At 41.5% G+C, this 14,191-nt stretch overlaps 1 protein-coding gene across 1 annotated transcript in view; it reads left to right on the top strand.

The window, feature by feature from the left end:
• The window catches only part of Fras1 (Fraser extracellular matrix complex subunit 1), a 400,690-nt gene that overhangs the window by 135,354 nt on the left and 251,145 nt on the right, over nucleotides 1-14,191 (top strand). The window contains exon 3 of the mRNA XM_055594513.1: nucleotides 12,211-12,318. Coding sequence (XP_055450488.1) covers nucleotides 12,211-12,318 — 108 coding nt within the window. The remainder of the gene's footprint in view (nucleotides 1-12,210; nucleotides 12,319-14,191) is intronic.

The following is a 14,191-nucleotide window of genomic DNA, read 5'->3' as shown; positions in this document are numbered from 1 at the left end:
AAATTACCTGAGGGTTTTTTTGAATATGCATTAAGGAACTTTGAAAATTTGCATATGTTCTGTATTTATGCAGAACAAATAAATAAGGTGCTATTTACTGCATTTATGAGTTATCAGTTAGCACTGAAGTAAACATTTAGTACATCTTGGAAGGGACCATCATTTCCCCAATGCTATTTTTTTTTTAAATATGCACTCATTCCTGCCAAGCCTCATTTCAGTTATTACCCTACCCAAGAGCAGTATCCTTGTTAAGTTGTCCAGTGTGGGTTGAACAGTGTCATGCCTAGGAGTGATCTTCTTTGGAGACCTGTAAAATGAGATACCAAGAATGACAAACCCTACTTTGAAAATCAAAGCTTCCTCTTTCCTACATGTGACAGTCAGTTTTATCACGAGGCCCACAAAATGCCTTTAGTTCCTATTAGTGGTTAATCAGGGAAGCCATAGATAAGGACTGAACTGGTATGTTTTGGATGAGGTACAGGAAACTAATTATTCTGTATGCTTTGTCTTTGATTGCATTCTCTAAGGGTACTGGCTATCTTAGTCTCATCTATAGTACAGCCATGCAGAACTTTCCAAGGCTAGAGAGTGACTGTCGTTAGTTTTCTGTAAGTTGTGAAAGAGTATGGGTGAGCAGGGCAGAGGCATGGAACCTTGCTGTGGTTCAGTGTGGACCCTCCCTGGTTCTTAGGCACTGGTTCATTTTGCTCAACTCTGAGAGACTTATTAGAATTTTCAAGCCAGAACTTGTGAAGACTGCAGTGCAATCCGCTAGAACCTCTTGAAGAATTCCTCCAGGACCCAGTCAAATACCACTAATGGTTGAAGCATTCAAAATTACCAGGTTCCTGCCTTCCACTGAATGTTCTCCTATTTATTTCACTTATGTATATTTCATTTCATTTCACAGATGCTGTGGAAACTCATTGTCTCCCCCCCCCTTTTGTTTTAAAAAGAACCTAAGCACTCTGGGACTTAGCATAAAGCAGCTTCTCCGTGAGTGTTGACTGTAGGGCAGTGTGGGAAAGGCTGCAAGTTCCCAGGGGAATGTTTGCCTTTGCATGTGTATGCTGTGCGAAGTTAATAAGTCCCAGCTAGACTCTGCAGTGATTGAGTTCAAGGGCAGCCATTTGATTCTCTTGCCATTAGTAAAACAAACAGTCGGTGGGATGGTGTTAAGCTTAAATATCTCATTGCACTGGTTACAACACATATGCCACCTGTGGGCTTTCAGCTGCCTGCCCTTTTGTTGCCCAGGGTTCCCTGATTTGCTTTTCAGTGCCTTTCTTCCTGTCATTGTGGAGAAGGCACAGCTCTGCAAACCACACAGAGCCTTTTCTACTTCCTCCGCACATTGTTTCAGTCATGCAGTCGACTGGTGCTCTAAGCTAAGTGGAGTAGAGATGTAAAATGAAGTCAGCTGCTGAGTCTCTTTCTTGACAGGGAGTGGAGATACTAGTGATTGAACCAGAGGTTCTGGATTCTAGCTCTGGACTTAACGATGGCATCCTGGGAGGGTCTTCCTGAGAGACACTGGATACCTGCCTCACTTCAGTGGCTTCCTGGCAAACAGGGAGGCTTGCAGCAAATTCAGTCTTGCATTCTTGTGTCGTTGGGTAATAACCAGTGTGCATTCTGCTGACTGTGGGAGTGGTTGCTTGGCCTGAGTACTTAGTCAATATGTCATTATCATGAGAACTGGCAGTTAATTTCCTCTTGGTATATAATGGGGTTGCCGGTGTGTGTGTGTGGGGGGGGCTCCACTTTCCTGGGAGTGAAGATGCTAAGCTTGCATGCCAATTGTGGTCGGTGCCAGGGCGTTCTTGGGAAGAGGAGCTGATGCAGAACAGAAGCCTGTTTTGTAAACTAGTTACTCCTGAGGGGAGGTTTGCTTGTCTGGAAAGACTTGAGTAGCTGCATGGAAAAATGAGGAGAGTCAGTGTAGATGATTAGCTTGGCCGTTAAAGTTGATTATCTCTCTTCATTTGGCCCTGACAGACTTCCTTCTTTTCTTTCCAGCTTTAATTTATGAATCAACTGGCAGTAGTAACAGTACTTTGAGGTAAACCATATCAGGTGGGAACACACAGTACAGGCACTTGCATTGTTCCACATGAGCTGACTGAGCCCAGGGTGGACACTTAACCTTCAGAATCCTCAACACCTGATATCACATTGTGTATTGATGAATGCAACTGTGAAATGCACACCAAGGGAGGAGTCACTGTGTGATAGGCTGTGCATGCTCCGAGCAAAGATGGGCAGCTCTCTGAGAAGTAGGTCATGAGGAGCAAGGAACACACATGGACTGTGCAGATGTAAGGATTGCCTGGAGGGCCCTCTGCTCTGCCTGTGAGTGTCGGGTGTTTATGCTAAGGGGTCTCAGTGGGTTATCTAAGTAATTCATCTAATTTGCCTTTCCCAGTTTTTGTTTGGTGTATTCATAGACATATTTTAAATCCCACAAATTGTTCACATTGCTTTGTATTATATTCATTGCTTTATAGTCATTATTTGTTAGATCTGTGCATGCATGTAACTTGCATTGAATTGAATTCCTTCCTGTTTTACCATTTCCATCTAGAGTCATTTCTTTTTACCGAAGAAGTTTTTGTTTTGTTTTCAGTTTGGAGTTGCTGGGAACAAATGTCTCACAGGTTTTGTTTATTTAAAATGTCTTCCCCCACCTCCCACAGTAGTTTGGAGGGTATTTTTGCTGGGTATAAAATTCTGCCTTGAGTCTGGTGAGATTCCTCAGTGGATAAGGTATCATACCTGATGACTCAAGTTTGACCTCTGGGGCCAAGAGAATTGATAGTTCAAAATTGTCCTTTGGCCTTCACATGTACATTTGGGCACATGTAAATGTACACACACATAAAACAAATAAATACAAAATATTAAAAAATGTTTCTGGTTGGTTTTAATTTTTGAAGATTTAATTACAACTTTCACCATTTTTGTGAAGTTACTTTTCAGGGTTTTTTTTTTTTTTTTTTTTTGGATGCCAATTCCCTTTGCTTTTACAAATTTTAGTATTTTTTTTCTTTGCTCTTGGTTTTTAAACTGTGTTCTTTCTCTGATGAAATACAAAGTGTTATTTTCCTTCTGCTTGGCAGTCATGGCATTTTTAGTTTTAGAAAATTCTTGGCCATATTTCTGTAAATTTTTTTTCTGCTTATGTTCTGTGTTCTTGTCTTTATAGGTGGATTGCCTGTATGATGAACTTTGTAACTTGCTCCATGAGCTTCTAATGCTCCTTTCTGGGTTGCTCATCCTTTTTGTTCTTTGTACATCAATTTGGATACTTTCTTTTCATTTATATTCTCATTTGTATAGTAATAGCTAGTATTTCATTAAACAAAATTATTCATTTGTTTGAATTTTGGTTCTCTAGAAATTCTATTTAATTGTGTTTATAGGAGTCTGAAGAGATGGCCCAGGGATTAACAGTACATAATGCATGTGAGGAGACCTGAGGTCAGATCCCAGCATCCATGTCAGGTGGCTTACAACTCCATCTGGCAACTCCATCTCTAAGGGACTCCACACGTTCTTCTAGAAGCTGCATGCACCTGCATTCACATGTGCACACACACACAACTTACAAATAAAATTTTAAAACTCTCCATTTGAAAAATATGCTTATAATTTTCTAGTTATCTGATGAAATAGTCTAAAGACATAACATATATATATATATATATATATATATATATATATATATATATATATAATCTTTAAATATTTTCACAAATTTCTAAACAACATAGAATACAATTTTTCCTTGACTAAGTGAGAGTTCCATTCTGGCTAATTCGGATTATTACTATTCAATAGGAGACTTGTATTGTGTTTACATATAAAACTGAATTAGGATATGGAATCAGATAATTACAAGGTGTTTTTTGAAAGACCAAAGAATTAAAAATTAGTTTTTTTTGGGCTCTTGGATTAAAGTTTAAAGCACAAGGTTAAAAAAAAGTCAGACAGGTGGAGACATGTCCAGCTACCTCGGGGAGGAACCAGCCTTACTGCACTCTTTTCTACCCAGTAGAGATACAGTTGCTAGGAAACTGGCCCAGATTGCCTCTCTCCCTAGGAGAGCCAAACAAGGGAAGCCAGACCATTAATGGTTTTGGGGCTTTCCTACAGTCAGTTCAAAATGCAACATCCCTTTTGTTTGTTTGTTTTTTAAAATAATTTGTTTATTTTATGTGCATCGGTGTCTTTGCCTGTATGTGTGTATACATGTTTGAGGGTGTCAGATCCCCTGGAATTGGTGTTGCAGACATTTGTGAGCTGCCATATGGGTGCTGGGAATTGAACCCTTATGCTCTGGAAGAGTATCCAGTGCTCTTAACCACTACACCATCTCTCTGCTGCAACATCCCCTTTTGTGTTTCAACCAATAGATACCTGCTAGGCTGGAATTTCCCTGCTTGGGGAGGACTGGGAGAGACTAGGATCTTTAAGTCACCCACCTACTCTGAGCATGAAGCTCTACTTTCAACTGCTGTGTTGGTGAGGGTGTGAGCCCAAGCTCTAGCTTGTAATAAAAAGATACTCATGTGTTTTGTAACGGACTCGGCTCCTGACGGTCTTTTGGGGTCTCGTAAATCCGGCACAACATTTTTCACTGACATAAATATACTGTGGGACATTTGAAAGTCATGTGGGTATGGGGACATTTTTCTTTGGGAATGAATGTCATGTTTATTACATGACATCTAAAATTTATGATCGTGTTCACTGAATATCATCTTTACCACAACTGTTCAGTATCCAAACAAAGTTTCCAATATCTCAAGGTAGCATAGGACCTGCTCAGAAGTCTTGCTTTACTTGGAGGTAAAAGTAGGTTAGTGTGAAGAAGGCTTTGACTCAGGGCATCTGCTAGCCCAGAATACAGATTTAGTTTGTGGCCTGGCCAAATGTGACTGTATTACAGAGTTTGGATGGTCAGTTTAGCTGCTGCAGTGGGCTAGCTAGAGGAAAAGCCAGGGATTCACAAAAGAGCTTCAGACAGTTTGACTGAGCTGTGGCATGCTGGAACACAACAGCATAGCTTGGCATTCAGCCAGAGAGGGAGGGGCTCTTCTAGAGCAAAGTTCTTGACTAAGATGTAAGTTTAAAAGGTGAGATGTTAAACAGTACAGACTGAAAATGGCCATGGCAGCGGCAGGGCCAAAGGACAGCAATGAGAATGAAATGGTGTTGTCTGTAGATTTGGCTTTTCAGCAACTACATCACAAAAGAGCCATTCTTTATTTTTAGGAGCATCTATCTATCCATCCTTCAATCCACCCATGAACTCATTCAAAAACATTAAGTGCCTGCTGTGTTTTATCCCTGTGGGGATACAAAGCTGCCTGAATAGAAAGAAATTTTCCTTTCTCTTGGAAAGGGAGAGAGACAACTAAAAACCTAATTATAAAATGAATGATAAGAATCTAGTAAAAAAGAAGACAAAAAAATTAAATAATTTTAATATGGAAGATAATGGTATAGCTATAGTTTAATTTCATGCACAAATATTTTGAATGTTTAATTTTCCTTCTCCCCAAGTTTGCCTTAGGAATATGAAATGAAGTCTTTGGAAGCTGAATTGATAGAGAAAAAAAGTAATTACAAGCTTAAGCTATAGTGGAATCTCCCGGCATCAGGATTGAAGTGGAAATAGGAGGCTGACTTTCTAGTCATAATAGAATCTTTTTTTCCTGTGGTTAGCATCTCCAGGAATTTATGAAAGTTTTTTTGTCATTGGAGTGCTCTCTGGTAAGACTTTCACTGTGTAACAGGATTGTGCTAGAACAAATGGCAAGCTCACTGCAAGGAACAGAAGAGCTGTGATGTAAGCCAGGTTTCAGTTGCTTGAGAATTTAGCTTGAGGACATAGCATTTGGATTTTTTTACTTTTTTCTTTATTTTATAAATACCCTGTTTTTTCATACTGTAGCATTGCCAAAGCATTTACAACAGAACGTAATAGTAGAATACTGTTTAAATAGTTAGACCACAATAAATTCATGTTCCTTTATATTGGGCACTAGAGATGCCAGCGGAGAGTATTCTACAGTGCTAAGGGCTATAACTCTCCCTCTCTCATTAAAACAACAACAACAACAACAAAACAAAACCATGGTCAAGTGGTTGTGGCATTTGAGTTAAGTCACAGCGAATGCTGGTTACGTGCTTCCAGTGGGCAAGCCACTATGCCACGGACAGCAGCTAACTTCATCATTCCTATGACGTGAGTGGGCCTTATCTCTAGTTTACAGTCTGGGAAACAATTGACCCAGAAAAACTGGTAGACTTGTCCAAAGTCCTCAAGTTGGGAAGTTGTTGGATGGGCTTTTGAACCTAATGCTTCCCACTCCTCCATGTTGTCGCTGCTGTTCGTGCCGCGGCAGGGTAGCCTGTGTGCACCAAGTACGGGGAGGAGTGCTGGGAAAACAAGCTCAGAATCTCTAGATGAAGATGGACTAATGGAATGCATACATTATTAGTTAAAACGCAGGTAACTAACTTCCCTTAGGGAATAGGACTCAACACTCCGAACATGTTTCTCTGTCTACAAAATGAAGACGATTAAAAAAAAAAAAAAAACTATGTGAAGAGGTTTTTAAGAATAAATAAAATATCTGGGACTACTGAGAAGGTGCCCTCTTCCTCCATTTTTCTTCCTTGAGCCGGATAAAACTGGCAAGAGCTGGTCTATTTTTTTGTTTGTTTGTTTGTTTGTTTTTGGTAGAGGGAAGACTGAAGGAAGGCTACATCAACATGGGGCAGGTTAAGAAGACAGGAGGAAAGAGTATTTAATGTCTGGAGTCTTTGTGGAAGTTAGATTAGACTAGATCACAAATGTGTCATGGTGCCTTCATCTGCTGTAGAAGCAGGCAGCATTGCCCTGGGGAGGCTCCCGTTGTTGGTTCTCTCAAAGTCAGTGAGTCTAAGTGAGGAGTGATCTACACTGTTTTAGTGTTTGTTGTTCTTGACACTATTTAATGGAGAGGGAAAAGTGTGGCCTGAATCCCAGATCCAGCCTGCACAGAACTCAGGCATCCTCTCCACAGCAGATTCCTTCATTTGTAAATTCAGGGTCCCTATGCCTTGCCCACAGGATGCTGAAAGAGGAGAAGGAGGGTATGGGGGACCTGGGACTTAGTGGCTCTAGGAGTTAGCTTGTTCTCTGTCCTTTTTGTTGGATTCCTAACTCCATCCTTGGTATAGTGTGTTCCAAGCCATCTGTGTATGAACATGATAACTAGCTGTGCTCTTCAGGGTATCCTGCTGTTGTTTCTGCATCCTGGCTCAGTCTTACAATGAACGGTTTTGACTTTGTCACTGTAAGATAGGTGGGCAATAGGCCCTTCATCTGAGGATGCTGAAATGGGAGTGCTTGGGCCCTTGGTGTGTGAAATAAGATGCTTTGTAAAGAGGTATGATTTGGAGCAAACCTTGGAAGTAGGTTTTGAACAGGAAGTGGTTCACCGTTTCTCTTTTCTGTAGTATTAGCTTGTGTTTATTCCTCTTGAATGGAGGATCTAATATCTTTTCTTGACAATAACTGCCCTATTCTCCTTCCTCTTTGGGGCTGAGTGAGGAGCTTTCCATGAACTTTAAAATGAAACCAAATGAAAAAGGCATTGTTTATCTAAGCTGTCTGTGGAAGGGCACTTGGGAGAAGAATTGAACTCTAAAATAACCTTATGAAAGTTATTGATTCGTTGCTTTATGGTTCTTTGACAAATAAGGACCATTATTTCTGTGCCCGAACTGGAGCTGGGTCAAAGAACCCCCTTTTTATGGATTATCTTTCCTGAAAACCAGACTTGCCAAGAAAATGAACTTCTGGAAATGAAAACGTGAACCCCAATTGAATGCTGCCATTCTTTCACTGCTTTGAAGGACATGTAGGGAGACAATTAATTTTTAAACTCGTACTGAGTACAACAAGATTTGTAGATAGCTTAGGAGATTTAGATGAATTGCTTACTGTTATGCATTCAGTGATTTTTATCTAAGCACCACTTCTCCCGGTTCAGCTCCACATTCCAGGTTCTACTTGGGCCTAGGATTGGCAGAAAGGAAAGAATGCGTGCACGCATGCATGCCATCTTATTTTTTATAAGTAACTTTCTGAACAGTTTCATTCATTATGTAGTGTACTGTTGATGAAATAGAAAGTAGAAAAAAAATAAAGAAAGAAGCAAAAGAAGAAAGTCACTGAGCACCTATACCCAGGAACAAATTTCTTTCGCTTATTGGTTTTATAATGCCATGGTTTGTTTCTATGCTTGTAAAAACACTTTACTTCAAAACAATCACACTCTACATACAGTTTTGGAACTTGAAATCAGAGCTTTTAGAGAGCTTTCTTCGCATTTTTTGTCTTATTTTGTGTCTGAAAAGCTAAGGGAATTTTAAACATGAGATGAATTAGTGGAGAATTAAGTGGGATTATTATACTATTCGTATGAAAGAAAATTTATGTTGACATTTGATGTATATACTGATCTTTAGAACGCTTTAAATAATTTGCCTTTCCAAGTTTGAGTACCAATGAGGGATATATGCATTATTTATTTTTAGGGCTAATCAAATGTTCAATAAATACTTAACCAAGTAAATAAATTATGTGTGATTTCCCTCTCCTCCACCTACCCACACACAGATGCAGAGGGTCAGTCAGACCCGGGGCTTTGTATGTGCTGGGCAAATGCTGTACCACTGAGCTGTAGCCTTAGCCCAGTAACATTGTTTTTACTGAAAGCCACATGACTGTTAAATACTTGCAGATAGAGATACATTACCTGCAGGAACATTATATTCCTCTGTTACTGAAAACATTGATACTCTTTGAACACATGTTTTCCACTGCCTTTTTAGGTTTGTCATAATATATTTCTCTAGTCTGTAATCTAGTGAAAACGGGAGCATGATTCTCTCGTGGAGCGTGTCAGAGTTGAAGAAAGGATTATAAGGTGATGTAACTGCACTAGTAACATGGAAAAAAATCTGTAAAAGTTTCTTTACAATGTAATTTTTTTGTTTTTTATATTTTTGGATTTTATGGCTTTACCCAAAGTTGGAAGCTGTTGAGGAGGTCCTGCATCCCTACCTTCATAAAGCAATTTTATGGGACCATAGAAATTGATTTGTAAAGTTTTAGGCCTGAAAAAAAATATATATATATGGTCATCTCGCCAGGCCTTGCGCAAGGCTTATTTTATTTAAAATTACCCATAAATTATTTACGTCCATGAGGACATTAATAGAAGGAAGTACTTTGACAGGTTCAGTGCTTAGATGAAGAAATATTTTCTTCAAGCCCAGCTAATGCTGGTGAGGTGAGGTGACAGCCAGCACCAGCGGGACTTAGCAGTCACCTCGGTGTTGTTTCCGGAAGCTCTCCCACCCCAAGTGGAACGCCGGAATCTAGATGGATCATCCCATGAGGCCAAGCAGTCGCTGAGGCTCACCACCTCAGCCGGAGTTCACGAACCACGCTAAGTGAAAGGAGTCTGCGAGGAGGAAGATAGATAGTGAGCTGTCTCTTCTGGAAGGTTATATTCTGCTGGAAAGATAGGTAAGGGAGTCTGGAAGGTTTTCTAGCTCCAGCAAAAAATTTTCCCTTGGAGTAATGTAAAGAAAACTTATGGTTTGGTGAAAGAATATGAAATCTTGGTGTGTTTTAGAAGGGCCTATTTCGATCCAGTCAGCTAAGTCCCCGCAACACAGGTATTATGGGCTGTCCGTCCGCGAGCCGGAGTCACCGTGAAAATAGCTGAACACGGAGACCAACTTGGAGTCTGTGGTCCAATGTTACCTCTCCAGGACTGAAGGCAGATGGCGGCCTAGAGCAGTGGTTCTCAACCTTCCCAGTGCGGCGACCCTTTAGTACAGTTCCCTGTGGTGATCCCGCAACTGCAACGTTATTGCATTGCTATTTCGACTGTAATATGCGCTACTTCTCTGAATCATAATGTCAATATTTTTTTGGAGACAGGGGTTTGTTTGCCAAAGGGGTCTGGCTTGAGAACTGCTGGCTTAGCCTCCCTGTTCAGCATGAAGTAGCTCAAGCTTTTGCAGTCATGGCTGTAGGCAGATTTGGTGGCCTTTGACCTGGGTCCCTGTGAGTCGTGTTGTCTTGGTGAGTTAGTCTGTAGCGGCCCATTCTGTCTATGGAGACGTCCTCTGTGGTGGTCCCGGAGACGATGACGTGCATGCTCTAACAGTTGAGAGCACTGCACATTAAGGTGCGCCGGGGCGGTTTGTAGCGCTGGGGACAAAGCAGAGTAGCTGCTGAGAGAACGCTTCCTGTGTTTGACTTCAGGGCCTTGTGGACACGTCTTATATTTGTCCCGTAGCCACCAATAAAGAGGATTCTAAAAGAAAAGAGAAAATAATGGCAGCCACAACAGAAGCCTTCACCTCCATAGTCTTCCCCAGGGTAGAACACAGCAGTCAGTTGTCCAGGGCCCAAATGGTCAGGCTTGAAAATGTACACAGGAGGAACATTATACAGACTGAGCAGGTCATATTTAGGAATATATACATACATGTATATGTGTATGTATGTGTGTGTGTGTGTGTGTGTGTGTGTGCGTGTGCATGCATGTCTGTCCCAGTATGCCTTCCATGTAGCTTGTGTTTCTTACATTGTTGGTTGTGAACCTTGCCTTTAATGGCTGAGCCATTTCTCTGTATTGAATAGTGTGTCCATTGGTTGGCGGAGGAAAATACGGCTGAGGAAATTAAGGAAGGAACAACCCATCGAATCATGTCTACTCCTTTAATCATGTCTCCAGTGTGGCAGGCTAAGGGGGATTAGGCTAAGGGGCTCATAGCCTGGTCTAGCGAGGCTGCCCAGAGCGTAAATAAATGCTGTCAGTTTGAGAGGGTTCACAGATACAGTGGGTTAAAGAGTGGCTGAGGAGCTGCACCCAAGTGGGGGGGGGCGGTTCAAGGTCAAAGGGCTTCACCCCTGAGGTGGCAGCTGGCTTCATGAACCTGCTCTGGAGATGTCAGGACAGAGCAGGGACTCCAGGAGGGGAGTGGGATGTGAGAGTCTGTCAGGGCAAGCCCGAGGCTTGACCTGGGACTGTGAGATTCAGCCTGTCCTTGGAGATGGGGAGAGGCCATGGAGTGTCTGCATTTTGTTCCGTTGGAGCTGAAGACGCACTGCAGAGAAGCGCATAGACAGTGTTCTTAGAGCAGATCAGTGTTTCACACCCAGCCAGCAAGGAAGTGTGGCTACTGTTGAGGTAGAGCAAGAGCAAGTGTTGGGAGCCTGTGTTAACATGCCTTCATCAGAGCCACCTCTCCATAGCCAGAAATAGATTTCTGTCCAATCTCTGAACAAGATGGGCCAAAAGTGACTTTAAAATGGGTCCAGTTGAAATAAGGATCTAGCATGATGAAAAACAAGGGATTACGAAGGCATTTCTGAGACTTTCAGCTGAGCCCAGGTTTGTTTCTATTCATGCCATTATATTGTAATTTCCAGATCGTTGAATAATATACGTCATAAATTTGTGTTGATTTAATTAATACCCTTGTGTTCCTGATAAAAGGCAATGGTGAGGTCCTTATGGACGACATTCATTCTTAGGCTTCATTAGTGCCTAGTGTTCCCAGGCACAGAGTAGCCACCTCATAGGCCAGTGCTGCTGGATCGGTGTTAAAATGTTAAACTGCTCCCTCACACGCTTCTCATCACTGGCAAATGGTGAGACACGTGACCCAGCGAGCTGGCAAGGCAAGTTGGCCATGAATCTAGTATCTGGTGGTAAATCCTGCTTTTCGGATGGTGACTAGTGCTGGTCAAAGTGTCATTTTCTTTGCAGCCTGCTTGGATGGCTTCTGCTAGTTAGCAGCATAAAGAAACTTCAAGTCTATGAGCCGCGTGTCCTCCTGAGGTTTCAGGCCCAATCGATAGTTTTTTACTCTGGGTATCGACAGCTCTCTGCTGAATGCCCTTGTCTTTGGCTACGTGGGCTGACTGTTGTGAAATGGATTACACGCTTTTATTGCCACTCGGGGTTTAATCAGTGCCCGGCATGTCCTATGCGTGGTGCGTCTGCAACTTTCTTTTGCCTTTTTAAACCGCCTGGGACCTGGGCTATCGATGGTGCTGTGTGTGTGAGTTGCAGACCTTGACTGATCAGTTTTTAACCCAGGGCTTCTGCTTCCTTGCAGGATGCCACAATTTGGAAGCCTGATTCATGCCAGAACTGTCGTTGCCATGGTGATATCGTGATCTGCAAACCTGTCATTTGCAAAAACCCTCGGTGTGCCTTTGAGAAGGTATGGTTTCCTAATGGTATCCTAAACTTACCCGTAACGTCAGCAGATGATCAGGTTTTTAAATCTTTGGTTATGTTTCTACAATGATTCTGGTCTCTAATTGGAGGCTGAAGGAAGTGTTCCGTACGTAAGAACATCTTCATTTTCATTTATTGACCATTTATTCCCGGCAAAGTACTTGGTTAAAGGTTTTACAAATGTCACTTCATTTAGTGTGATGGGATATTAGTGTCTTTTCCCACTTTACAGCGAGTAAAGTAAAGCCTGGAGACTGTGAGCAATTAGCTGTGACCATCCAATGAATAAACTGCCGCTCACATACTTCGCCCTGCTCTGACAGGTGCCAGCACTGTTGACAGCAGTCATGGCTTCTCCTGAGTGGCCTCAAGTCAGGACTGGCTTCTTAAAGATGGATTTGCAGAACCAGCTTGGATCTGTAGCAGCACTGCTATGCTTCTGGACCCATGGGGAGTGGGGTCTCCCTACTCCCTGACTCTAGCACCACCCTTAACTAAGCCAAGAAGGTCATCCCTCCTTTCCCCTTCCCCTCTGTGAAAGTCTTCGGTTTTTTTCTTCAGTTGGATTTTTTTTTTTTTCCTGGATTCAGGCTCTTTTCAACTCAATCTATTTAAAAAAAAAATCTTAACTTTTAAATGCAAAAATCTGAAGCTCTCCAGGGAAGAACAATTATTTTCTTTAAAAAGCATCTTGTCAGTTTCACAAACCCAGTTAATTTTGTTGTTGTTGTTTATTCCTTTACTTCCCCCCCTCCAATAATTAATCTGGATCTTTCTGCCTCTAATGGTAATAAAATTCTCCCTAACATTAGAATGAAAATGTGCCTTTATAGACAGGGTGTCTACTGCTGTAATAGAACACAGTAGCCAAAGACAACTTGAGGGAGGAAAGGGCTTATTTGGCTTCCATATGTCAGATTACAGTCCACTGAGGGAAGTCAGGGCAGGAACCTGGCGGCAGGACCTGAAGCAGAGGCCACGGAGGAGCACTGCTCCCTGGCTTGCTCAGCTTGCTCTCTTGCACATCAGCACTGCCTGCCCAGGGGTGGTGAGACCACCCACAGTGGGCTGGGCCTTCCTACATCAGCTGTTAACCAAGATAATACCCCCCAGACTCGCCTACAGGCCAGTCTCGTGGAGGCATTTTCTCGGTTAAGAGTCACTCCTCCCAGGGATTCCTAGGTTTGTGTCAAGCTGACAGAAAACAAACCAGCACAGATATCGTTTAATTTCTGCACGGTATGTTTCTGAGAAGTAGGGCATGTACAGATGTTTAAGTTTGCTAATATTGTAGTTTATGCCATGGATACTTCTGTCCTGTGGAACAAATAATTCTAGGAAATCACCATTTATAAAAGCTATGGAGACATTTCTTCCCTTACTTGACAGGAATGTTTATGTTATTATAGAAGAAACCCTAAATTAAAGGTTAGAGAGTAAAGACTGCAACATGTTGAAAACTAAACATGTTTTTAATTTTTTTTACTATCATATATTAATAATCTAAAACAATGGGGTTCATTATGGTATTTCCCGTAAAAAACAGAGAAAAACTTTGCCAGTTATTCATCTACCTTGAGAATGCTAATCAGAATAAAGAACTAGAAAAATTTAATGGCAAAAGAACAATCAATAAATGGAAAATGAAATAAACAGACACTTTAAAGAAACTATAAGTGGCCAATAAATGCATGAAAAAATGTTTAACATCTTTAGTCATCAGAAGAATGCAAATCTAAACTTATTTTATCCCTGGGGTCAGTGAAGTAAGTTCAGCTGTATCTTATTTTGTACTAAATAAGACTTTGTGGCTGGAGAGATAACTCAGTCAATAAGTGATTAAGTGCTTGCCCCAC

The sequence above is a fragment of the Psammomys obesus genome, unplaced genomic scaffold, assembly GCF_907164565.1.
Source record: "Psammomys obesus unplaced genomic scaffold, mPsaObe1.curated_primary_1811, whole genome shotgun sequence".
NCBI classification, from domain to species: Eukaryota; Metazoa; Chordata; class Mammalia; order Rodentia; family Muridae; genus Psammomys; species Psammomys obesus.
The sequence above is the reverse complement of the archived record's forward strand: the minus strand, read 5'-3'. Positions and strand labels throughout refer to the sequence as shown.